The 27,308-nt window shown below is 38.8% G+C and overlaps 1 protein-coding gene across 1 annotated transcript in view; it reads right to left on the reverse strand.

Annotated features, from left to right (window-relative positions):
• Nucleotides 1-379: 379 nt before the first annotated feature.
• celf6 (CUGBP Elav-like family member 6) overlaps nucleotides 380-27,308 on the reverse strand; it is a 131,028-nt gene continuing 104,099 nt past the window's right edge. Inside the window, exons 6-13 of the mRNA XM_068315157.1 lie at nucleotides 21,042-21,185; nucleotides 20,040-20,184; nucleotides 18,707-18,856; nucleotides 17,740-17,802; nucleotides 16,980-17,060; nucleotides 12,791-12,934; nucleotides 8,934-9,083; nucleotides 380-491 (exon numbers count right to left, since the gene is read on the reverse strand). Of these exons, the coding sequence (XP_068171258.1) occupies nucleotides 8,956-9,083; nucleotides 12,791-12,934; nucleotides 16,980-17,060; nucleotides 17,740-17,802; nucleotides 18,707-18,856; nucleotides 20,040-20,184; nucleotides 21,042-21,185 (855 nt within the window). The 3' untranslated portion in view covers nucleotides 380-491; nucleotides 8,934-8,955. The remainder of the gene's footprint in view (nucleotides 492-8,933; nucleotides 9,084-12,790; nucleotides 12,935-16,979; nucleotides 17,061-17,739; nucleotides 17,803-18,706; nucleotides 18,857-20,039; nucleotides 20,185-21,041; nucleotides 21,186-27,308) is intronic.

A 27,308-nucleotide genomic window follows, 5' to 3' on the forward strand; every position in this document is an offset into this window, starting at 1 on the left:
TGTGCACACACACTTGTGTTTGCTTCAGTACTTGAGTTGGCATTTGCACGTATTTATACATGTACAAAGTAGATTTTTTTTGTTTTTGTTTTTAAGTGTAGTATCTTCACATGTATATGTCTTCTCTATTATGTGTGTGTGTGTGTGTGTGTGTGTGTGTGTGTGTGTCCTGTGTCAGTATGGTCAGTATGCATGCTTTGAGCATAATGAATCTATAAAGTTTTTTTCCCTATCATGTCTAAAAAACAGCAGCAAAGAGTTGGTCTCTGCAAAAAATCTTCTCCCACAGACGCCAAAGCAAAACAGGGAAAAAAGAGGCAATTGCGAAGAAAGGAAAAAAAAAATCTTGATCCCTCTCTCAGTCACCCAATCTTTCAGTGGGTCTTTCAGCAGGTTCAAGGGACCACCGTTCCTTCATGATATGTAGCAGAGCAAAAAAGTCTTTGTACTTTTACTGCACTTGTGGAAATAAGGTGTTGTGGCCCTTCATCCTACAGCAGAGAGAAAGAGAGGGACAAAAAAAGAGATGAAAATAAGGACAGTGAATCCAATGAAGCTCTGGGAAACATGCTCTGGGTTTTCTGGTCGTTGGTTATCACACAGACCGACAGGCACAGCCAACAGCATGAGAAGCAGACGTGGAAGAGAAAAAAAGTGGAATATGTCAATCAAAACCAGAAATAAGTGAACTAGAGATGTGGCGTCTTTTAAGCATACTGTAAATTTTACAAAGTGAGAGCGCCAATTTTAGCTGATTTTATTGCAGTGTACGAGAAAAAAAATTATCCAAAAAATTAGTTTGTATAAAGAGAAAAATATAACGTCATTAGTGTTATTGATCATGACAGAAAAACTATGGATGAACACATTTTTTTGTTAGAAACTCATTAAAAAATAGCACCTGCCTTTCTCTTGTTAACAGCGTATAAAAAGTTCTGCCCTGTTACTGTGTCTGTGTTGTTGAACATCAGAAATAAAAAATCAGGTTTCCAGCCTATCATCTTTAATATGTTGTGAATTGTGATTTGGGTAAAGATGGACAACAAAATCACAACCAATCAGCCTCTGGGAATGAACATGAAAGGGTCTGACTTTGTGACAGGGACACAAAGTAAAGACGCTCTTTTTTTCTGCCTCTCCATTTCTGTAAATGACTTTCCTTTTTTTTTTTTTTATAGATATGATTTTCAGAGGGAGAGGAGAATCCAACTTATTAGTGTGGAAAAAAACAAACAAAAAAAAAACAACAGCCATGAGGAACATGGACTAACATTTATGATTAAAGGCCCTATGTCGTATAAACCACCTGGGATTCTCAACATGAACAACTAACACAGACCGTAAGAAACACATCGGCTGTTTAACAACACCACAGCTATTTCGACCTACAACTTTGTCAAATTAACTCATTTTATTTTTTACTCCCTCCTTTTATATCACAGTGGTATTTTCCACCTACTTATTGGCACCTACTTAAATGACTCCATAAAAGACACCTGGGAGTTAAGATCTCATCCCTCCTGTTATGCAAGACTTGACACCCCCTGACTTCATTGGATAGACTACGGGAAGGCAAGTTGCCTGCAGTGTTCTGAAAGAATGGGGCAGAACCAGTTTGATGACATTCACTAAGTTTGTCCATTATGGGTAAAACTAACTTTTTTTCTTAAATATCTTTGTTGATTTTCATTATACAGACTAACACCTAACAAATAACTCAAATGTAAGACAGTAATAACTATCACAATTACATGGATCAAAAGCATAACATATAATTTTTCATATAGCCCTAATAGAAGAGCAATTGGCAACAGAAAATACTCATTCCAGGTATTTGTTTTTTGTCAAAGTATTTGTCTTTTTGGCACCCTGCTTATACCTCTATGTGTACAGTATGGCTGTATATTGGATTAATTTTGGCCACGTGGGGCTTGTAGACAACTATCAGGGTGTAATTGGTTTACAGTCTCAAAACTAAATAAATTGGAAGTGATTATGATGTCAGGTAAACTAAACAATCTTGCAGAAGGGCTCCCTGTGCAGATGGGATCAAGGGAGAAGTATAGCGCCAACATTTCCCTTTGCTCTCCATGTGAATGGTGAGAATTTAATTGGCTGCACAAACATGGTAAAACTGCCGTCGATTGGGTCCTACAAACAAATAATCAGACTTTGATTTTTTTTAAAAAGAGGGGAAAAAAAGAATCTGCTGGAAAAGAAATGCTAATGTGAATGTAAAAAAAAGTGACACATAAAATACAGTACTTCCATACACATGAGCCCCACAAGAGAGAGAAAAACATCACACAAGGTACAGAGTACAATAGCACAAAGGGTTAAAGGCCACTTCCACTTATAAACAATGCACCGGTGAGGACGTCAGTTACATTATGCACAAAAAGTAGCCAAGAAAGGCATTACTTCACTACAGTCCACAAACTATAATATTAAGTGTTTCTAAATGAGGTGGGGAGAATATATAAAGATGATTTTAGAGATAATAATCAACTCCACGTCATGCAACGAGGTCACAGTCCCACTACATGACATCATCCCAAAAACAATGACACCATGGTTTCAACTTACAGTTGTGGGAACCTGGCCCCGTGTGAAAGGGCCGAAGGTGTGGCAATAGCAGAGAAAGGCCACCTCCCACTGTGATTGGCCATGTCAGGTTCCCAGGTTGGTCAAGGTGCAAAAGAAGGAAAGAATCAATGGGATTTTCTTTTCCTTAAGTCAGAATTCAAAGCACCATTTTTAAAAAAAAATATTTGGAGTCTCAATTATTCTCTCGAACAAATCAAATGAGTTAATTATGGTCATGATGGTTGTTGAAGTATAAAACTTAAATAACACCACTGATATTCTCACAGCACGAAAAATCTTGTCCAAGTCTCAGGCTGGCAACAGGTTGCAGATTATAGTTTGATACATAACCCCTCAATGCAGAAATACATTTAAGAAACTTGCCCTGACTACAGTAATTGGCTTTGTCTTACATTGTTTGCTAAGAGGGTAGCAATACACTGAATGCATCAGCCTCTTTGAATTAAGTTTATCTTTAAGACACAGATTTCAATTTCAAAGTAGCAGAGCTCCTGAGACCAGTAGAAAACAATGCCATCTGATCACGTTTCATTCAACTTTAAAGTAAAATTGTCACTATTCTGAAAAAGCAGAGCCTCTGAAGTTCTTTATATTGAGAATTTCACCCAAAGTACACACACATGAAAAACATCAATGTTGTCATTGTAATACTATAGTTGAGTAAGTAAGTAAAGTACAATATAGGTAAGAAACAGTATTGATTGAGTAAGGAAAATACAGTATAGGAAAAAATAAATAATTTTATTTTTAAAAAGGACTCTCTTTGAGTTCTCCAGCTTCTTGTCATCTCCAAAAGCATCTACTTCAGGTGAATTGGTAACTTTGAAATTGTCCATAGGTGTGGGTGATTGTCTTTCTTGTGGCTACGCAGTACCCTGGCATCACACCCGGAGTGTCCCCCGCCTCTCAATTGTAAGTCCACTGGAATAGGCTCCAGCAATCTTGTGACCCCGCAAAAACGGAGACAGTGGTGAAGATGATTAAATGAATATTTTGTAAATTAAAGAAACTCTTACAAAACTAAAGAGATTTTTTTTTTAAATTCACATACAACATAAATATATAAATAATAGCGAAAATAATTATGTCGAGGCAACTCCTTTTGTAGGACCCTGTTGCTGATGAACGGATATGCATTGGAAATTATGATTTTTTAAAATTTTTTACTGGGTTATCCAGGGTGAGGACATAGGAGTAGATGTTTTGTATCAACGCTCCGCTCTCAACCACCTGGTTCACTTTCTCAATGCTATCAAAAAATAATTATTACAAAAAAACACACAGCACTGTTCATTTGGGAAGCTGATTTTATACTGCCGTACCCGACCTTATCTCCCACTGCTAAACTAACCTCTTCCACTGAGCAGCTGACAGCCGGTGCCAACTTAATGGCGTGCCAGTGTGCCAGCTGCTTTAACCCAATGCCTAAAGACATGCTGTCCCCTTGGACGGTCAGATTGCTTCTTATTTCCCACAAAAAACCCCCAAAAAACTCCTAAATGTAGCTGTGATAAAACTATATTAAACAGAAATGTAGATAAAGATGAAAAATGAAAATACAGAATGAAAAACGCGCATCGTGTTCCTTTTGACATCTGATATTATTGTGTTAATAATGTATTGCAGATGGTAGGCCTTGTTTCTTTTATCATTTTCTATTTATCAGTTTCTTTTCACTATTCCTTAATTGTAATTGCTATTTTTTTCACAATTAGGCTTCTCATCAAAGCATATTTTGAAATTTATTAATTTACCATTAAAACACCATTAACAAAGATGAAATTAATTATATACATTCTGATATTGTTCTGAATGATTTTGGAATATGAAAATCATGCAGCAATTATTTAGAATGATGCCTGCATTTCTAAAACAAGCTTTATACATGGGATCCTTTGTGCTTTTTAGGAATCCATAAACCATATGTTGGCTTCAAAAAACTCAATTTCAAATTTATTTGCTTTTCATTACTTTTTGTGTTAGTCTAATGGGTTTGAACACAGCAACGGCTTGACTCAGACCAGAGACAGAAAAACAATTAATAGGACACAGACCTGTACGTACATGCAAGGGATTAAAGGACCACATTGATGTAATGTAACTTTTAATAAGTCCAATCTAAATCAAACAAATGGCTAAGGTGTTAGAGCATGTTGTCCAAAGATTGTAGGATTGGTGGTTCAAATCCCACATTGTGTCCTTTGTCCTCCTTGCCTCCAGAGAGGGAAGGGAGATGAAGCAAGGCATCTACACACTCACTGGTGTGCAAATGTTCTGGAGGTGGCTGAGGGAGGCCATTGGTGTGGATTGACTGCCACATTTCAGACAGTCTGCTCCAGGGCAGCCGTGGCTACACATGCAGTTTACCATCACCAATTATGAATGAAGAGTGAATGAATAATGGAACCACTGTGAAGCGCTTTGAGTGTGTACTGTGTTGGTACATATATGAATCTAATACATTATTATGTCAGTTTTATATATGGAGGAATATAATCCAGGTTTATATTATTCTAATGAAAAGTTGCTTAACCAGTTGTGCAAAGAAAGCCTGCATGTCGATTATTTTGCATTGCCAGTTGCACTTTGTACAGATGGGTGATGGTTCTTTGAATCAAACCTGACACTGTGAAATTAGTAGTTATAGAAGCATGATGCCACTTTTAAGTATATTTTTTATTATTTTGTGTGAAAGCTCTGATTTGTTAAAAATCAAAATAAAGAAGAGTTTGGTCTTGATGATATAAGCACTGTATTCTCAATAATATAAATTGTATTTCCTCAAGTTTAAATCCATAATCAACATGGTCCAGCATAACTAAAAGTTTTAATCACCATGTGGTAGCAAAATTAATATCTCTATATATACTGCAAAGTTAAGATAGATTTCAAGAAGTTATATATGATCCATGCATTCAGTTTTAAAACATTTGTTTTGAAGTATACACTAATGTAATCTTATATTGCTTTAACACCTTTTACTGGGTGTTAAAAAATACTGTTGAACATCGGAAAGTGTTGTTTATGGTATACCTATAACAAATGTATATGTATTTATTTTTCTATATAATAAGGCACATTTTGTCAATGTAGCTGCATGAGGACACAAGCCCGGATAAATGCAAAGGGTTGTGTCAGGAAGGGCATCCGGCATAAAACTTTTGCCAAATCAAACATGTGAATCCAACCTATGACTTCCATACGGGACCGGTCGAGGCCCGGGTTTTTTAGTCCTGGTTTTTTCAAATACAGTTAATTTAAATTCAATATAGGTAAATGCATGTAATGAAGAATAGTTATGTTCACGCGAAATCTCCAAACAGAACAACTAAATTGAAATTACAAGAGTAGCATAGTCCCATGATGTCTTTTGCCTATTGATGACAAGATATGTGAAAATTGACTTCAAAGTCTTTTGTTGAGAACAGACTTGTAATGTAATACCCCAAACTAAAAAAAAAATATTACAAGTTAAAATGTTGTGACATGAGAATCCACAGATTCTTATTTAATACTTTGTTTTATTTTTAGTATTTTCTCTCCAATACCCTACTGTTAATTTACTCATGCTCATCAGCCATCCTGTAAAAAAAGATAATAAATTCCCCCCCTCCTGGGAGGCATTTCAACTGAAAACACCTCTTAATTTAGCTGTGATTCTGACCTAAGTACACTGCTGAGCTATTTCTAAAGAGAAATCACTGCTATCTGATTTTATGAATTTCCAGCATAACAGCTGACATTTTTCCCAGAGGATTTTCAAGTACAATTTCAAAGAAAAGTAAAAATAAAAAATAAAAAAATGGAATATGACACACACAGATTGAGTCTGGGGAGAGGACCTTTACAATACAGCACCTCAACACTTCCATGTTTTCGTACATGTACATGTGTATACGTAGGAGATCTTCACAAGAAGGAATATATCAGATGAAAAGGTCAGATCACGACGGAGTCAGGATTTTATCTGTTTTTTTATAGTTGACTAAATGTAATGTTTTTGAATGATGGACTCTCCAGTGTAAGGACTGGTGGACTTGTAAGTTCATTACCCGAGCTAATATGCCACACACACCCTGCGTTGATAAATTCTTAATTAACAACACAAAAGTTAATACTACCTGTGTGTAATCATGTTTCAGATTTTTCATTTATAAATAATCATATGATTATTTATTTCCAAGAGTAACAATCTGCAGTATGACCATTTGATTTGTAGTTGTCATGAAAAGTAGCAATTCATATATATTTGAACTTTAATGAATATACAGTATGCAATACGAGTTTAATTTGTTCTGTGACTTGGCTTCTAAGTCAAAAAAACTTGCAATTCCAAAACATTTTCACTATTTAAAATAGCTAAAATAATTTTCATCCATTCCAGCCTAGTAAAAAAGCTCTAAACCCTTATAAATTATTAAAAAAATAAACATGTTTATCAACTAATAGACATGCATAGTTTACCGGTGCCTAATTAATTATAAGGTACACAAATGATAAAGTATGAAAAGCAATGCAAAAGTCACAAGAGCATGAACTACGGCTTTATGTCATGAAAGAGAATGAGATGCAGTCTCAGCTGATGTTATATTCATCCGCTCATTAGCGGCGGTGTACCGAAGCACAGCTCGTACCTCAGACTTTCGCTTATATGTCGAACAAAAATTTGGACAGATCGACGGCTCATTTCTCAAAAAAACTTGCATGTTGTTTAACTCCTATCTCAAGGTACTACTGTACATACAGTATTTTCCGCACTATAAGACACACCTAAAAGCCTATAATTTTCTCATGAACCCGCAGTGCACCTTATAATCCGGAGCACCTTATATATGGATTAATATTCATATTAATATTGGTTAAAAACATGATCGCTGTAAAAAAGCCGGCAGTCCGGCTGGCAGTCATGCCGCACTACGCCACCAGGGGCACCCTCACAATGCACTCAGGCCTAAGCTCGAGATATATATATATATATATATATATATATATATATATATATATATATATATATATATGTATATTATATATACTGTACACTATCAGTCAAATGTTTGGACACACCATATTCACTGTTTTTTCCTGTATTTTTTCTACTTTCTATATTATAGATACAAATTAAAGACATCAAAACTATGACGAAAGACATATCTAATTATGTAGCAAATAAAAAGTTTTGAAAAAATATGCTAAATATGTTTTATATTCTATATTCCTCAATGTACTCAGGTTCAGATACAAATGAATGCATTCCTGAAACTGGTCAACAATTGCGTTGATGATACCCTTGCAAACCCTTGGCCTTCTCTCAATAAGCTTTATGAGGTAGTCACTTGAACTGGTTTCCACTTCTCAGGTGTTCCTTGTCATTTAAAAATTGTGGATTTTCCTGCATCAGTTGTGTTATGCAAAAGTCATGTTGGTTACATAGTTAACAGGCCTTTTTGACAAAGAGAAAAAACAGTCCATTATTAGTTTAAGAACTGAATATATATCTCCAAGTGTAGTTGCAAAAAACCACCAAGAACTATTACGAAACTGGCTCACATCAGGACCGCCCCAGGAATGGGATGCTGCTGAGAATTAGTTCATCCAGGTCATCAACCTCAGATTAACAGACCTTGGATCAGAGACCAGATGAATACCACACAGTTCTAGTAGCAGACATATCTCTACATGAAGTGTTCAAAAGGGACTGCACAAATCAGGATCAGAGGAAACGTGTGATGGTGTGGGTATGCTTCGTGACACTGTTGGGGAATAATTCAAAATTAAAGGGACACTGAACAAGTATGGCTGCCACAGCATCGCGCAATGACATGCCATCACCTGGTTTGTATTTAGCTGGACCGTCATTTAATTTTCAATAGAACAATGACCCCCATACGCACCTCCATGCTGTGTAAGGACTATTTGATTACAGTAAAAAAGAGAGGGATGGAGTGTTGCATCCATGTTCTGCACCTATGGAAACTCTTGGAAAACCATTTCAGGTGACCACCTCATGAAGCTTATTGAGAGCATGCCAAGAATGTGCAAAGCCAATCAAGGTTTTTTTAATGAATTTAAAATATATAAAAATATATTAAATATGATATTAATATACCAATAATAATATTAAAACATAAAAATTTTTAGAGTTATTTAATGTTTTTGTTTAGAAACTGCAATTTAAATAGTCATTGAATAAAGACGACCATTAAGTGTGAAGGTGTGTCCAAACTTTTTACTTAGCATGTGTAGTGTGTGTGTGTGCGCGCGCATGTGTGTGTATAATATATACTTTTTTTTTTTTTTAATCGTCTCCTCTATGGATGTTACTATACCTGGGTATGGACTGTAGATGAGTCAGTAAGGTCGGTTGGCATCCTTTGGCCGCTTTAGTTGCACCTTCAGCCTCTTCATTCCTATCTGGAAACCGTTCATGGCCTGGATTGCTGCTTGAGCACTGGACGGGTTATCAAAACTCACAAATCCTGAGACAACATGACAAAATGAGAGAAGAATGAGACCAAGGATAAAAGAAAAATGGAATGGGAGTTGCACATGAGGAATGTAGACATGAGAAAGAAAGACAGAAGAAGGAGAGATGGGATGGGATATATGGAACATTTTGGGGAAATGAGAGGAGAAAGCTCTTTATAACACTCAGCAATGATGCAACAATAGAGCATTGTTTTTCCCTTTTTAGCAGATTAATTGAAAATCTTTGACTTAAAGAGATTGCATACAATACCACAAAGGTTAATAGCACTGCTATAAAAAGTCAAAACAAGAAGACCTATTAGAAACTGTGAGTGTGAAGAATGAAAAAAAAAAAAAACCTAAAAAAAAAATTGTGAAAAGGTGAGATTAGTGTGAACAAAGGAGTCTCATGTTGTGCAGGAATTTTCAGATAAAAAAAAGGTCGTGCCTGAATGTTGCCTGAGTGTTTTTAGCCTTATAGGAGTGGCAGGTCTGCACGCATGTGAGTATTTCCTTGTATGTGTTTGACTGAGCATGTATCTGAGTAAAAATTACAGGGCATGGGGGTCGTGACGAGATGCTAGGAGCAAGGTGTGTAGGACGGAGGTGCATGCTGCTCTGAGTTATCACCTGGGTGTCGAGGCGGAATGAGCCCACAGCTTTCCACACTGGGACTCCTTGCCCGCTCTTATCAGACACCTCTGTGATTGACGGCCCGAATTTTCCGCCTGCCAACTGATTTGATCACACCGCTATGGGTCCAATTTAATTTGGGGGGAAAGGGCAGGCTTTTGTCAGTGTGGGTGAGATAAGGCTGCTGCTTTTACAAACCCTTTAAACAAACTGAGCAAGGAAGGGCCTGTCAGTTGGCAGTGATCCTAGTTGCAATTCCACCACCCCACAAACACACACATATACTATCCTTGACTTTAACAAATCTCCATACATCACATTTACATCCACATGCCAAAATAGGTGACAGAATGCTGGGGGTCAAAGTAAAGGAGAGAACTGAGACTATTTTACCCTAAGTGCTACAATCCATAAACATTAAAATAAATTAAAATTAAAAGGATATTTCTACGTTTCCCGCTTTAGCCGTTTCTTCAAGATTAAATTACAAACGGACGTGTCCCATCTCTGATGCAGCACTAAAATAGCTGTTTAGTCATCAAAATTCATCAAAGACAGCTACTGTGCAAGAAAATTTTGCTTTAATATTTTTTATTAATCAATTATGATGATATTTTAAAGTTGCATGTATTGATTGAAGGTATTACTTGACTTTATAGTGGTTGTTAAATTTACTGAGCGATGTGAATCTGTTCACATTAAATATATGACTTTATTGCTGTGAATCAAACATGCGTAGGCGACTTTTTTCAGACTTTTATTTTGAAAAGAATAGAAAAAAAAGAACTTTTAAAAATGAGGAAACACCTGAAAAGACAGGTATATCATATTCTATTTCAGGTAAATTGCAAGTCTTTGTGTGTGTTTTTCCTTCACATCTAAAGAGCAGAGTTTTACTCATAATAGGTAGATGTGTATGTCATTTCAGTCTCTGAAGACCCCGTCAAATTCATTTTCAAGCTAAATCCAGCTAATTCCACTTAAAAAGGTAAGCTTTGATCACTTCAAGAAGTCAATATCGAGTGACTAATTGCAGGGGATTAAGACTAATGTTGTATCCATAGAGTCCCCCAATGCATTAAGCCCAGCCTTATAGCTGCTCGACAGTTAATGTCTATGTAGTGCTCACATGTGCCTTATGGATTTTCCACTACGTCTAATAATATACACTCTGATAATTATGTGGGTCTGTTTGTCATCATATTTACTTTTCTTCAGGGAAATATAACCCCATTGTTAAATTTCATATTGTCACATCTCCATTTCAGCACAATGCAAATAAATTTGTGAAGCTGTCAGTTTAGACACTCTCTAAACTGACAGTAATTCATTACTTCAGAGCACACTCTAAATTCTTCTCTGGACAGATGTCCTTTATAACATGTATTGAGGGCTCCTACAATGATTTTTTCTTCATATTCAAATGTTAAGGTTTTTGTGTCAATACTCATCTCTAAGATTGAAGCAATGTTTCACCAGTGAACCACTGATAATAAACCATGGAATATAAGTAAAACAGGTTTACACATACAGTATATTTTGAAACTCATTGTAATCTGCAGAGGTAAGCAATTTGGTATAAGTACATAATTGAAAAATAATTTTAGGGAAATAATCAACATTATTTTCCAAGTTAGATACCGTAATATGCATTCATTCATCCATTTATTCACTTTCTACCGATTGTTCCTCCTTTGGGGGGTCACGGTGGCTGCTGCAGCCTGTCCCAGTTAACTTGCAGGTGAGAGGCGGGGGACACTCAGAGGCTCTAACTCCTGTAATATACAATGCTCTGAAATGTAGTAACTAGATTATTTTTTTACACCATTAGAATACCAAGTCTGTATTTGAAGAATTAATGAATTTGAGCTTCAAAGTTTCCAGATTTTATATTACAAACTGCAATTTGTAGATTACTATATGTTTTTGTGCTGTTCACAGGGTAGTTAGAACATTAAAAGTGTTTGCTGATTAAATGCTTATGACTAATTACGTTGGTTTCAAGGCCACTGGGAAGACCTAGGATGAGAGACTATGACTCTCGACTAGTTTGGGAATGCCCCATACACCCCCCTACTTCACCCCCCTCCCCTTGGAAGAGCTAGATGAAGTGCTTGGGAGAAGGAAGTGGGGGCAACTTCGCTTACATTTTTGCCTCTGCTACCGGATAATTGGTTGAAGATGGATGGATGGATGTTTGCCTAATTTATTACTGTTCTACAAAGGTGCCAATGGGCCTTGGGTTCATAACAAGGGAGAAATGATGAGAACAACAAATCACACAATATAATCATGGGTTAAATTGCTGGTTTTTTTTCTGTTAAGATCTTAATTACTAGCTTTGAAAAATAAGCTGGTGAGACTGATGAGGTCACTACCCCTTTGTCCTTCCCCCCTTGTTGACTGACGAATAGTGATAGCAAGAGACATGTGTTTAGAGGAGAAAACACAAAGGCTCAAGAGAACAAGAGAGCAAGATGGAGACAGACAAGGGAATTGAGGAAGAGAAAGCCTTATAGATATGGCATGATGAAGAGAAACTGAAAGAAAGCCAATGCTGTAAGTCTCTGTCTCTCTCTGCCTGTCCGTCTCATGGGTTTTGCTGTCCAACTGAATCAACAGCAAACACCACACCAGTCTATTATTAACTATTTAAGCCCGTGGATTCCACCTGCACCGCCTCCACCCTGATGAACTGGTTTGCTGTGTGGGAGGTGAGAGAATAGGATGGGAGGGGTGGAGTGATGCTGATGGGTCGCCCGGCTGGATGACTGGTACAAGGCTTCTCTCATGGGAGAAGGAGACTGAGAATAGCAGAATATGGGAGATGCATACTGAGTCTATTTGGAATGGTGTGATGGAAACGGTTGTGAATAAACGCATGGAGAAAATGGCAATCGTGGCTAACAAGATGTTTAGATAGAAAACTGATATTCATGTTGGCTTTGGCCTGTGTGATTTTAGGCAATTAGGTCCACATTCTGACACACCCCTCCCCCTTCTATCGTTTAGTGCTATGATCTTGTAACAGCTCTGGTCATTTCACTGATTTTTTTTTTTCCCTTCACCATCACATTTGACTCACCAAAACATTTGCTCTGATTGGTTGCTCGGTCCACAAAAACTTTGGCAGAGATGACATTGCCAAAAGGCAGGAACATTTGCATGAGCTCTGCATCTCCAAACTCCTGGGGCAGGTGATAAATAAACAGGTTGCAACCTTCTGGTCCTGGTGATGGGAGACAACAGGGGGGTTACATGACAGCATAAACAGCAGATTCCCAGAGAGACAGAGAGAGACTGACCATAATAACACTGGAAAAATGACTCAATAAAAACAATAGGGCAAGGAATCTCAAAGGCACACAAAACACAGTTTTTGTTTGTCATCTCTGAACTATTATTAGTTGTCTTTAACCTGTTTATTGTGACATTTGTGATGTAGACACACCTCAGGTTTGAATAATAATTGTCTAGGTAGGTGATACGTTTAAAAAAAGGATGTTACAGTTAAATATGACTATTATCTGAGAAAATGTGAAGGCAATATCAGCAAACAGCCATGCAAATAGCCAGAGAGAAGACGAGAAAGAATAATAGAAACAGGCAGCCAGAGAACCAGAGGTAGAAGTAGAGAAAATAGGAGAGAAAAAACAAATAAAGGCTGATTAGAAAAAAAAAAGATTAGGAGGTGTTACATCAGCCCATTTTACATGTTCAAGGCAAAACCATTGTGGATTTTGTGGGACATTGCCATTTTGTGTAAATGTGATGAGTTGGAGGAGGAGTCTGTAGTTACACCTTTGACCTGGTAGCGAGGCAGTAACGGCACAAGTCGGTGGTAGGACATGTCAGGGGTGTGATGTTTTGATGATGTATTATGTGTCCAATCCAAAGTTGAATGATTTAAAATGCTGCGAGAAGCAGTTGATAAAAAAAAAAGTCTTCAAATTTAACCCAAAGTCCAGGCGCTCCTTACCCCTTGACGATAAGACAAGCAAATCGGTATTGCTTACACCACATTACACTGCTTACACTGCATTACACTGCTTACACTGCATTACACTGCCACTGTTTTGTTCAGTGTAACGACAATCAAAGACAGAGGCTTTCATTGCGGAGCTCTTGCACAATCTTTCTGGACAAACGCAAATAGAAAATAGGAAAGTATTAGGACAAGACTGACAAAAGGGTGCAAAGCATAACCCAAGTCAATCTCTCTCCATCACACCACATTCATTTACCACCTATTGCACAGGCACATTTGTGTAAAGAGAGAAATGAACTTGAGAGAGGCAGAGAGAGAGAGAGAGAAAGAGAAAGAGAAAGCAAACTATTCATATACAGACAGTAAGAGAGGGAGAGAGAGAGAGATGTGATGGACTCTGGGATAGTGGGCTTGGAGCTGGCTTCCTGGCTAGCATTCTCTCCTGTCTCATTGCTCAGGGCGATAGCATGACGAGATGAGACCGAGACTGGTGAGAAGGCTGATAAGAGGGCTGCAAATGTGCCTGGTTGTAGTGCTGCTATGCCTTACTAAGACACACACACACACACACACACACACACACACACACACACACACACACACACACACACACACACACACACACACACACACACACACAGTTACAGGCTTTATTTCACTTCTGTCTGGTTAAGTGTACAGGAGAATCCACCCTTTAAGGGAAGTGATGTTTTAGAGAGGAAGTCTACAACTAATGTCTCTAACAAACTTTTGTTGGTTAGATGATATGTTCCCTACTGTCACCCAATCTCTCTCCATCACGTGACCATATGTGTTTGATTTTATATATTTTATTTAATTATTTATGTGTGTTATGATTTAATTCATTAATTTTCCAAATATGCAAGCCTGTCCTTAAATTTGGGTGGAGACATTCATTTGTTTTGTGTCCAACACCTGTGATTGACTTCATATCCAATATACATTTCTATCACAGTTCTTATTGTAATTATAAAAGCATAGTTAAGCATGGTTACGAGTTTAATTTGTGATTTAAAAAAAAACATCTTATGTTATAGCTGCATTTACAGGGTAGTCGAAGAACATCTGTTTGAATCAAGATTCATTATTGACTACCTAGTGAAAAGAGACCACCAAAAGTATATTCTTTGACTAATGCTCAAATTTTATGTAAAATAATGTGTCCTTGAATATGCTGTGGTTAAATGTGCAAAATGATTTGCTGTCTTTATAGGCTGTATTGTTCCTCAGACAAATGTCTTGATGTGAAATTAAATTATGCTTGAAATTAGCTGAAATTATCATTGTTTGTATTTTAAAGGGGACATCACTTCTATTTTTTTTATTGTAGTCACAAAGCCTTTTGTTGCTCCACTAAATTGTCTCACTTGAGGTCATGTGACACTTAAACTGGAATCTACAAGTTTGAAATAGAAACTAGACTATACACTAAACATTAAATAACACACACACGCACACACACACACACACACACACACACACACACACACACACACACACACACACACACACACACACACACACACAAGTGCAAGTAAGCCACCTATATATGTAGGTAAATTTGTGTACTTTGGTATTCATCTGGCATTTATTATCACATGTATTTATTTTTCTTCTCCTTTGGGCTTTTCCCTTCAGGGGTCACCACAGCGAATCAACTGCCTCCATCTAACCCTGTCTTCTGCATCCTCTTCTCTCACACCAACTACCTTCATGTCCTCTTTCACTACATCCATAAACCTCCCCTTTGGTCTTCCTCTAGGCCTCCTGCCTGGCAGTTCAAAATTCAGCATCCTTCTACCAATATATTCACTATCTCTCCTCTGGACATGTCCAAACCATCTCAGTCTGGCCTCTCTGACTTTATCTCCAGAACCTCTAACATGTGCTGTCCCTCTGATGTACTCATTCCTGATCCTATCCATCCTGGTCACTCCCAAAGAGAACCTCAGCATCTACAACTCTGCTACCTCCAGCTCTGTCTCCTGTCTTTTCCTCAGTGACACTGTCTCTAGACCAGACAACATCACTGGTCTCACCAGTTTTGTACACCTTTCCTTTCATTTTAGCTGAAACTCTTCTATCACACATCACACTTGACACTTTTCTCAACCCATTCCATCCTGCCTGTACACACGTCTTCACATCTTCTCCACACTCTCCATTGCTCTGGACTGTTGACCCTAAAATCCTCCACCTTCTTGATCTCTTCTCCCTGTAACCTCACTCTTCCACTTGGGTCCCTCTCATTCACACACATATACTCTGTCTTACTGTGGCTAACCTTCATTCCTCTCCTTTCCAGGCTCAGTGGTAGAGCGCGAGGTAGAGCGGGTCATACCATGATTCAAGATTGGTGATTCGATCCCCGCTCACACCCAAAAACACCCGGAGTGTGAGCTGACAGTGGAAGGTGTCAGCTCATCTCCAGTCATAATTCCAACATTCAACCTCGCTACTCTCGGTCCTATACTCTTGGCATTCCTCTTCTCTCTCTTCCTACAAACACACTTTCCTCCTCTCCTTCTTCGACCAACAGTAGTCCAATTTCCACCGGCACCCTATAGGTGAACAGCACCGATGGCAGTCGTTGTTAACCCGGGCCTCGACCATGGAAGTCATGTTTGATTTGGCAAAAGTTTTATGTCAGATGCCCTTCCTGACACAACCCTCTGTATTTTCCGAGCATGGGACTGACACAATAAGACACTGGCTTGTGCCTTCTTGCGGCTTCATTTTTCAAGCTATTTTTTTAAAATGCAAAAATAAATTATCTATTCATCCGAGCCATGTTTGAAGCACTCCCTTTCAGAGAAAGGAATGTTCATACTGCTCTATTCTGGCTCATATGATCATATAGCTGAATATATGAGACTGACGAATGCATCAAAAAGAGTGATTTATTCTAACTGTATATCCTATGCTTTATTTCATCTGATGGTGAACGCTACACTAGAAATAGTAATAAATGATTATGCATGAAGCTAATTAATCTGATGAATATTTATAACCACTTAAACACATTGTAATGGACTGATTAAGCAGTCCAACACTACGAGTTTGAATTAGTGCAGTTTTTGAATAATGACCGAGTAACTTTCCATCTCACTGCTAATGTTCTTCTCTTTAAAAGGGGAGTCTTTTTCTCACATTTTCCCCAGCCGGATCCTTCTCTCCCTCGCTAATTCAAAGCAGTGCAGCTACATTAGAATGGAACATGGCAATTATCACCTTTTATCTTGGGTGGGCGCTTGCTCTTTCTTACCTTCCCTCTGTTGCTGGGGAATGATGGTTGGTTGCTGGGGGAACGCTTGGCTGATTGGCGCATAAGCGGCAGGGTAGGCTGCTGTTGCAAACAGAGAACCAGAGTGAAATTTTTCACATCTCATCTTTCATATTTAACATAAAAAGACTCAAATAATTATTCACACGTTCATTTTCATCCTTCAGACATTATATAAATAAAATGCATTCTGAGTGTGAGCCTGGATTTATTTGATTGTTGACTCCTACACAAAGAATATAGCAAAAGGGGAGAGCAGACAAACAGAGGGAGACTTAAACCATGTTAATAAGAGCTGATGTCATCGAGAAAGCAATGGTTATGAGGGGTCTATGTCATCTCTCATGTAGGAGGCTACCACAAGTTCGGATCCTCAGCTCTTTAGGAATTAAGTCTTTGTGTGTGTGTGTGTGTGTGTGTGTGTGTGTGTGTGTGTGTGTGTGTGTGTGTGTGTGTGTGTGTGGTGTGCGTGCGCGCATACGTGCATACGTACATACGTGCATACGTGCCTGTGTGTGTGCGTTTGTGAGTGTGAGTTGTGTGCGTGTGGGTGTATAATCGAGTCAACTCAAAATCCCTTTGCAATCCTAATGTAAAGTAGCCTAATCCGGGAGGAAATTGGCTAGTCCGGCTATCTCAACCTGTCATAGTGTCTACTGATGTGAAAAACAGACAGGGAGAAGGGAGCGGCAAAGGGACAGATGGAGGAAGTGAGAGAGTGGAGATAAGAGAGACGGATCACCTGCGTAGTGCTGGACACCAGCATAAGCCTGTTGGAGAGGGTCGGTCACTGTTGGACTCTGTGCTGCAGAGAGACAGAAAGCAAAGAGTAGTGCAAGCAGACTGTAAGACAAAGAAAAAAATAGGCAATGGTCAAGACAAACACAAAAAAAGACAAAGTTTTTAAGAAGTTGGCTGAGCTGCAGAGAGCCATCATGGTGTAAGATGATAGTAGGAGAAATTTGGCTAGTCATTTCTCAGTTCCTCAAAATGTCTGTTTGCCCCAGATGTCTTCATCAAATATTAACAACATGCCAAACAAAACACTTTGTAGTTCATTAGAATTGCAGCTTCCTTTGCATAATGCAGAAACGGGGAGTACACATCTGTCAATTCTTCAAGAATCAGTCATAGGCAACATTAAGAGGTTGAGGATGGGCTGAGACACATCAAGTTACCCTTAACGGCCTGATGGATTTACTGACGGATTCATCATGATACTACACCTGGCTGCTAAGAAATTTGCAAAAGACACTGTTGACCCTCAAGCCATAAACACCTCAGGTCAGATCAGAAAAACATGTAGCGGAGTAAAAAAGGCTCATTTCAGCTTTCAAACAGCACCATGTGGTATTACATAATGTGTCAGATCTAAAATGCTGATCTTGTATTTCGGTGTTAGGTAATATTCTTTTTCAGAGGAAGAAAAAAATGGTACAATAGCGTAAACCTCTCTATTCCATAATTAAACGTACCCAATTACCTCACAGATCTCCACCAAGTACACCATTACCTCAGCCTTTGCCGCTTTTTATTTACTGGGTAATTATCCCAGCCTCCTACCACCATTCCATTCTTTGTTGTTGTCAAAACTTGAGTAATCACTGTCCCTGTGTACTTACAGTTTGAAATGGATTAATCTATTTTCACATTTCAATGGGATATAAACCTTTACAGGTGCATGTCATGTTGAATTATGATGGGCTCACCTGGATAAGGATGAATACCATTGGTGTAAATGGGCTCAGAGGTGGGCTGCCCATTGCTTTGAGGTGGAAGGGCACTGAATCCATTGACACCTATGGGGGCAGCTATACTGGGTACAGCTGTGGCAGAGATACCTGGGGGAGTGCTGGTGCCTGTAAATTCATATAATAATATGGAGACATTAGGGTGTATTTGTCACATGTATACTCAAAAAAGAGGTAAATAATGTTATTTAGAATATAGAGCAATAGAACCGGCACAAGATGGCCTAAAACTGACACAGTTGATAGTTTAGTGCAAATTGTGCAATTTAGCTAGAAAGTGAGGTTATAACCATTAAACTAAGGGCCAAGGCAACATGCTGATAAAAAACAAATAGTGGCATAGGGGAAAAATCTGTTCGAAATTACCACAACAAAATAAAGGTATGTTTGGAGGTACAAAAGATAGAGACATGAAATTGGTTTACAAGAACCTGGACCATGGCTACATGGACCTGTGGCTCTATCTCTAAACGCCGTCCTCCTTGTAATATTCCAAGTCTGTCACCTTGTCTGTGCCCTTTTATGCTGACGGACATTTATTATTTGTATAATCCAAGTGAAGGAAATTTAAATCATGTAGGATTATATTGATAGGGATTACCTGGTATATATAGGACTTGTGGATCACAAATGCCAGGTATTGCATCAAGTCACTTTATTTAGTACTGACCCTGTCTTCAGGCGGCATGCCTACTTAGCATCGAGCCATCAAAGCTCCATGTGACAATGGGCAAAAAAGATAGTTGAGAACGAGGTCCAGTATTATCGCACACAAATCTTTGTTCCTATATTGTATAAGTCAAGGACTCTGCATTCAAAGTCAATGAATTGGCAGTGTTCCCAGAAAACACACCCTGTCACAAAGCACACAGGGAGTGAGCAACAGACAGAAAGATCAAGAGAGAGAGAGAGAGAGAGAGAGAGAGAGAGAGAGAAACTATAATGTGACTGCCAATAAGTGTCATGACATTCTGTACGTCTTCTCCAAACATGCCTCAGTCAAGAGTATGACTGCTTCCCCTAATTCTATCTTTGAAAAAGAAGCCAAAGTCTTAAAAAATGTATCAAAAAACCATATAGGCCTCGACTGAATGTATTACTACTGTTTCTCTAATTTTAGCTAATCATGACAATATTTCAAGGTAATGTAAAGCGGCCTTATATTCGTGTGTGTGTGTGTGTGTGTGTGTGTGTGTGTGTGTGTGTGTGTGTGTGTGTGTGTGTGTGTGTGTGTGTGTATGTGTTTACGTTTGAATACCTCTGTTCTTCTGAAGTGCTTATTAGCATATACCTGAGGATGGTGTCATGGGAGTAGCCACCAGGCCGTTGACATTGAAAGCTGCCATTTGCTGCATTTGCGCGGCAGCAATGGCTGCCATGGGGTTCAGGTAGGACCCTTGTGTTGCTGCCATCAGGGCTGCTTGCTGTTGCATCATCTGCTGTTGGATTAAAGAGCAATGGGGAGAGAGGCAAATGGCAAGAGTGATTGAGGGAAAGACAGACAGGAAAGGAGGATGAAACAGCCGCAGGACCAAAACATGTTTACTCTCACATCTCTGTTTGTTTGGCACATGCCTTGTTTTTGAACACAGTGGTCTGTGTTGCCCTGCAGTATTATCCTACTGTATGCCACTTTATCCTTGTGTTCATTATAATGACACAATATAGAGGGTTCAAGATGACTTTAGCTAACCTTTACATGTGAGACAATAAAGTGGATGCTATGGCAGAGGTAGTGGAGAGACTGCGCATGAGTGGACAATTTCTCAACTGTCAGGGTGACTTGTTACTGTAGCTACTGTGTGAAAGCTATATCTCGTGCACTTCTAACTATGCCTGTTACTGTGACCATGAAATAGGAAGTGGGATGGAATCTTGAAGGTAAGGTGGTAGAAAGTGGTGGGGCATGAGTGTTATTGGTGATCTTTTTTAGTGGCATAATGAGGAAGTAGAAGATTAGGGCTAGGGTTAAGTGTCAAGTGCCAGAAAGTGAAAAGAAATAGTGTACAATTGTTTAAAATGATGCAATATTGAGCAAAAATGATGAGCAGCTTCACGGGACACATGACAAATGGGTAAGTAGACTGATCAGAAATAGTACTGCAACATTTCCGATAAAAATGTAATTCTAGATTCTAACAACAATTTCACATCATGAATGACTGAAGGGGTGGTTCACGGGGACTACAACATTCCTATTGGTAGAGATCAAGAGATCAACACCTCAAAGCACAACAGTTTTATTTTATTTTTTAAAGCTCACCGTCTCCTCCCCCGCTGGGCTGAGACTTACAGCATGAGAGTAGGCGCCATAGGCCCCAAACTGGATGGTCATGGGACTGAAGATGCCGAGTTGCCCCGCCATCTGGTGCATCCTGCGCAGAGTCCTCTCCTTATCAGTGTCCGCAAACTTCACCACCAGACTGGATGATGCACCCTAGGCAGACAAATATATGGTACTTACAAGATCAGATAAATATGCAAGTTCATACATTTGTAAAAGTGAAAATGTTCATTCAAGCAATGCTGGTGTCTAACATTGCAACATTCTCTGGACAAGTCTACTGTTAAGTGTATTGTAGAGTCAACGTGATACATTAAAAGGTCACATATTACACTTTCCAAACAAATGATCACGATTTCCTGGAATTGTAATGATATTTTTGTAGAATATTTTTTAACTTTCGTTGTGCTTTGGCAGGCCGTCATTTTCAGGGACTGCAAACTGCATTAAGGAACCTTCTGAATACCACACCTTGCATACTATTACCAGGTAAATAGTAACTGTAAATCCTTTGAAAATGAAGATGACACATTGACTTCTCCCACATGTTTTAAAAGTTCTTTTCCATACATTTCTGCGGACTCAGACAGCAAACAGCCTGTAACTGAACACTGTTCAGTTTTGCTTAATTTATTATTTATTAACACTATTTAAATGTACATTTCCTTGTTAACACTATGATCTTGTTTGTCATTGATTTTGAAAAGTTACACCTCAACCTACTATCTTGACATACTTCAGAGTCGTGCATCATTTTTGTGGATCCATGGGCTGAAGGATCGTATTGAAAACACAACGACAAAACATAAATTCTTCAGCAAAAGAACTTTTTTAATCATGCCTGACTGCAGAACGGCTGGTTTAAGCAACTCCTAAAAATGCTAATGAAACAGTTTTTTTGTTTTTTGCATGTTTTGGTGGCGGGAGGAGGCCAGAGAATCCAGAGAAAACCCACACAGACACAGGGGAGAACACAGAAACTCTGCAAAGAAAAGCCCCAGGTGGTACCCACTGAGCCACCTTGCTGCCCAAGTTCAAATTTTAGTTTCTCTAATTTCTCATTGCCACCTTTTAAAAATCTTCCTCTTCATGCATAAGGTAAAAAAAGCCAAAACCCATTCTTGTATTAATGAGAGATTCCATAGATAGTATCACGGTGAATGAAAATATATTTGTACAAACCTTTGAAACAAGTCACTCAGTAACACCGTGTACACTTTGCTCAGACAGAGTGCCTTGATTCTCATATGAGGTAACGTGTATTCTAGTTGGTCATCACTTCCTACTTCTCTGGAATAGGGATCATCTGCATATCATGGACGTCTGACGATGAGTTATGAGGAACTTTCCCAAAGTCGTGGTCAAATAATTGCTTGGCATAATCTTCAAAACAATAAGATACGATGAAGTATATATGTCATATCAAGTTTCCCTGGCTGCATCATAACTGCTGGCACAATATCTGAGTTTGTGAAATGTTCAGTATTTTATCATTTCCAAGCCAAGTATGTTGTGAAACATTTTCATTTCCCCTTTTGCAACACAAGATAAACTTCGACATGTTACAAGTGAAACAGATGAGTAATTAAATGGCTAGGACACTGTAGTATTAGTTGTTGTGAAGCTATGAACAGCGATAAATATCCTTAAAGTGTTGACCTGTACAAACCAGGCAAAAGAACACAAACACATAACACATTTTAAATACTTACTTCACACTGATCCTTCCTATAGGAAAAGTGTCTTGACTATCCCTTTATTGTACTGACCGGGACCGTAAAAAAAAACAGGCAGACATGAAATGGTTATCACACACAAACAGGTTGTTGTCAACTATCGCTGGGCTGCTTCCATAAAAAGTAAAATGCATCCGCTCTAAGTAAAAGGTATGCACTCTGAGGCCGGAGGCGATGTCCACACTTGGGTTGGTCTGTGCATCCTACAACACAGCCTTTCCGTTCTTCTGTCATTCAGTGTGCTTTTGCCTGTTCCTACACATGCATATACATTAAACTTCTTACTGAATTATTGAATTTCTTGTTGAATTCCATGTTTTTTTCTTTTCTCTGCAGCATACAGAAAAACCCCGTGCCATTCCTCAATTTTGTATCAGTGGTTACATTTTTGTTTTTCATATGTCTTCTTTCACTGGAAGTGTGTAGAGTTATATTGAATATATTGAATCATATCAATCTGATCTTAAACTAAATATAGGCAATCAGAAACAAGGTTGCTGAATGTGTGGTTGAAAATAACATTCCAACAATATGTGTTTTTATCTCCTATGGGAAATGAGCTTACACGAAGTGTTGATGCTTTTTGAAAAGATATCAGTGTTTGCACCTACTTTTATTAAAAGCGAAAGAGTGAATTATTCATCAATACAACAATGTGAATGGTGATCATTTATTTCTTATATTCATCTCATACTACATTACATACTGAATATGTCTAAGACAAGAAGTCTACTGGTAATAAATTACACCTTTCATGACTGCAGTCATTGAGATGTCATTGTTAAATAGAAGAGAATAGTGAGTGATATTTGCTTTTGTCAACTTTCTACTCTTCTGTTTACAGTGGGAGTGAACTGTGATCCTAACCAGATCCCACAGGAGTCCCCAGTTTCCCCACTGGTAAAGCTCCACTGAACACAGTACTGAGTAATTAGGTCTGACAAAAGCCTTCAGCATGTAAAGAACGAAGTATTGACTAATGGGTCTGCCTTATGGCAGATATAGTTCCATATTGATGCCCATGCTTCTGAGTTTACATCCAATTAAATAATTTGAGAGACAGAGTCCAGAGTCAGTTCCTCATGTGACATCAATTCAATGAGAGAGGAACAGTGTCTGTTTATGAGGGACAGTGAGATAAATGAGAGAGAGAGAGAGAGAGAGAGAGAGAGAGAGAGAGAGAGAGAGAGAGAGAGAGAGAGAGAGAGAGAGAGAGAGAGAGAGAGAGAGAGAGAGAGAGAGAGAGAGAGAGAGAGAGAGAGAGAGAGAGAGAGAGAGAGAGAGAGAGAGAGAGAGAGAGAGAGAGAGAGAGAGAGAGAGAGAGACGGGGGGTCAGGAGTCTCCCAGGCAGACAAAGCATTCACAGACACTGTCAAGAGGACCCAGCTCCTATTTAATTACAGGCAGTGCATGCTGGGAAAGAGCACAGTGCATCACTAGGACAGAAGGACACAGGCAGCCAGGGGGCAGTCAGGATATGATTAGTATGATCATAAAAGCAAAGACATGCGGAGGAAAGGACTCCATAATCACAACTTGGATTCATCATTCAGAGAATGTCTCATCCTGACAGGGTCAGTACAAATTCAGGTTTGATTTAGATTCCAATTATTCTTTGGGGGGGGGGGGGGTATAGAGATCAAAAATATGATGGGACATGGTGACAGAAAAAAAAACATGACTTGTGTGAGTGACCTTCAAGCCAGTTTTTTGGGGCACAATTTATATGAATGGGAAAATTAAAGTGATAAAGACAGAACAAGCTGCTCAACAGGTCCAAGTTTAAGCTGGAGAGCTACTTTTATGTGGCAGGCCCATTACTGAGTCAGAGCCATCAAAACAAAGGAATCAGAGAAATAAGCATCCGTATGACCTAAGAAGCTGGAAAGTGCACAGTAAATGACTACAAATTCACCCACCGTGTAAACATAATCTCGGGCTTACTTCATTCTTCAGCTATTTTGTGGCTATCCATACAAATAAGGGAATCATCTACTGGTTCGTGTAATTTTAAACAGGAACAGCAAAGTGATTGTGCTCTTGAGAGGGCAGTTGGCCAAGGTGGTCTTGTGCCTTATCGTTCGATTAGTCGTGGCTGCTGTAACACACCCCATGCTATATTGTTTCTTTTACAATATGCTGTCATCAGTCTTGAGTGTTATCTTTTTCCTCAGCTGCAGTTTTTTGATATGTATTTAACATTTTCAAAAACACAAATGAATTCATTTAAAATTCAAGCAAGAACCAACTTCTTTCTTTTTTTTTTGGGGGGGGGGGGTTGTAAGTAAGCTATTGGACTAACCCACATGAAAAGTGTCCAGCAAACATTCAAGTGACACCACCAAGAGAGTGTGCTGGCTGTAGATAACAGTGAGAAAGAGGCTTGAGAATGAAAAGAGGCATCAGCACGTCAGCATGAACCCCAGGGACGGTGCGTCTTAGATGGGATCCTATCAGAGCTGGCCAGTACCCCACCTCAGGCCAGAGTAGACCCATCTGGTGTTTCTCCCTCAATGCAATTTCAATTAGTTAAATCAATATTCCAACGTAGCAGTCTGGGTTTTTTTTTTCTTCAAAATTTCATTTCATCCCACTTCCAGACCATTTTTCTTCCTCAACTTTGTGGTCCAGTTGTAGGGACTTGGCTGTTTTAATCCAGCACTGGGCAAACAACTTCCTCCAGTGAAGTTGTACAAGCACAGCTAAGGCCCTGGCATTCAGACTGTAGTCATTACTGTTTTGTATATTTATGTATTCTTGCATTCATTTAAAGCCTAATGAAGAACGCAGAAAGCGCTGTGGGACTGTGAAGCCTGAGGCTGCCCATACTTACTGCACACTGACTTAAGAGTCTGCCCCTTTTCCATTTATTCCCATTGAATGCTCACAAAAGCAAACAAAAATAACCCTTCTGCAATTTCTATGGCAAACAGACTTGGCAACAGCACTGAAGCACATACTTTAGTCTCTGCAGGTATTGTTGCTGCAGCTACTCACATTTACAGTCCAGGGTTATTGACCTTTGGTGCATCAAAAACAAAATATCCCCTGTAAAAAACAAAAAAACAAAAATAGAATCACCTTGTCACTCTTGAATGGGAGAATTTCATCTCATCTCAAGCAGACGTATTCTGATATGATCTGAACCATACACAGAAAAATAGATTTGAGAATGTCATCTTCTCCATGGACTGCCTAGCCTTTTAAGTGAGGGCATGTGGCCAGGTAATGAAGAAACACGAGGAAGCAGACATCAGGCATTGGATGCAAAGCAGCCACTGCTCACTGGTAGCAGAAAATCACAAACTGACAAACAAACAGAGTAATAGCCTCAACCGGCATGACTCCTATTCCTGGAGAGAAAATGAATTCTCTGAATTTGATAAGGGCCAACAGGGAGCTTTCACTATTGACAGGTAGAACTAAGGAATTTGTCACAGGTTCAAAAACTAATCTCATTTTTTGAACAACACACTTGACTTATGAAAATTTCTCATATTGGATATTATATAGGTCACGTAGTACGTAGATGGGAAAATGCACAAGGGTAATAGAGGAATTAGAAATCTATGAAATGGTGATTGCTTTTATCTCTACATTTCTGTGATGCAAAGACACTGGAATTCAGTTCGTACAAACGGGTAAACAGACACCTCAAAAGTGGCTTAGAGCAATGAAATTTAACAATACACAAAGTGAAGGAGTAACTCATTTCAACAACTAACATCTGATGTAATAAGAACTTTCTCTACTACTCTTCCTGCAAATACTTAATAGCTACATTTAAAATATTAATGCAACTTCCAACATTGTCACAAGTTTCTGCAGGCTCACAAACTCTCAAGATACTAATTGGGACTAGGTCAGAAATTAATTGAATACACCGTAACAAGTTTGTTTGGTAATTGGATGAACCCCCAATGGGTTTTGTAGTCAGCGCTGTGAACCTTGCTGCATCTTTGCTAGCCTCATTGGACGACTGTCTCTCATTAGTGCTTGATGATGCTGTCGATTCCTGACTTTGCTATCCACCACATACTGCTGCAGCTGTCGAGTCCACTGCATCAGGCTTAGATGAAGGAAGAATAATGTCATTCATAATAGCATTTCACCAGGTATGTACACAATATTTGTAAAATATAGTTTTCACTACAATGCTCAACTTGTATTGTGTGTTACAAAGACAATGCTCTCTGGCTTGATCTTATCCATCCTTAATCCAAAACTATAGTACCCAACACATGCCACCACCAACAATCCCCACAGACCCTGTCAGCCATGCTGTGATGCCAAACATGAAATTGTCTGCAAATTGCTAGATGTCTGCCTGCCCCAGGCTCTGCCATTTGATGTTTTGCCACCTGTGCCTCTGCAGTCTTCCTGTAATTCAACAACTGAACCAATGAGAGCATTGTTTCTGCGCATAATACATTTAAGTTAATTTTTATAACCACCTGCAATCTGTGATAAAAATTAATTAAAGCTACAACAGGCTGTATGAGCCCATGCCCTTCGGTGACATCATTCGCCCTTAGGCTTC

Source organism: Antennarius striatus, chromosome 1 (genome assembly GCF_040054535.1).
Source record: "Antennarius striatus isolate MH-2024 chromosome 1, ASM4005453v1, whole genome shotgun sequence".
Lineage (NCBI taxonomy): Eukaryota > Metazoa > Chordata > Actinopteri > Lophiiformes > Antennariidae > Antennarius > Antennarius striatus.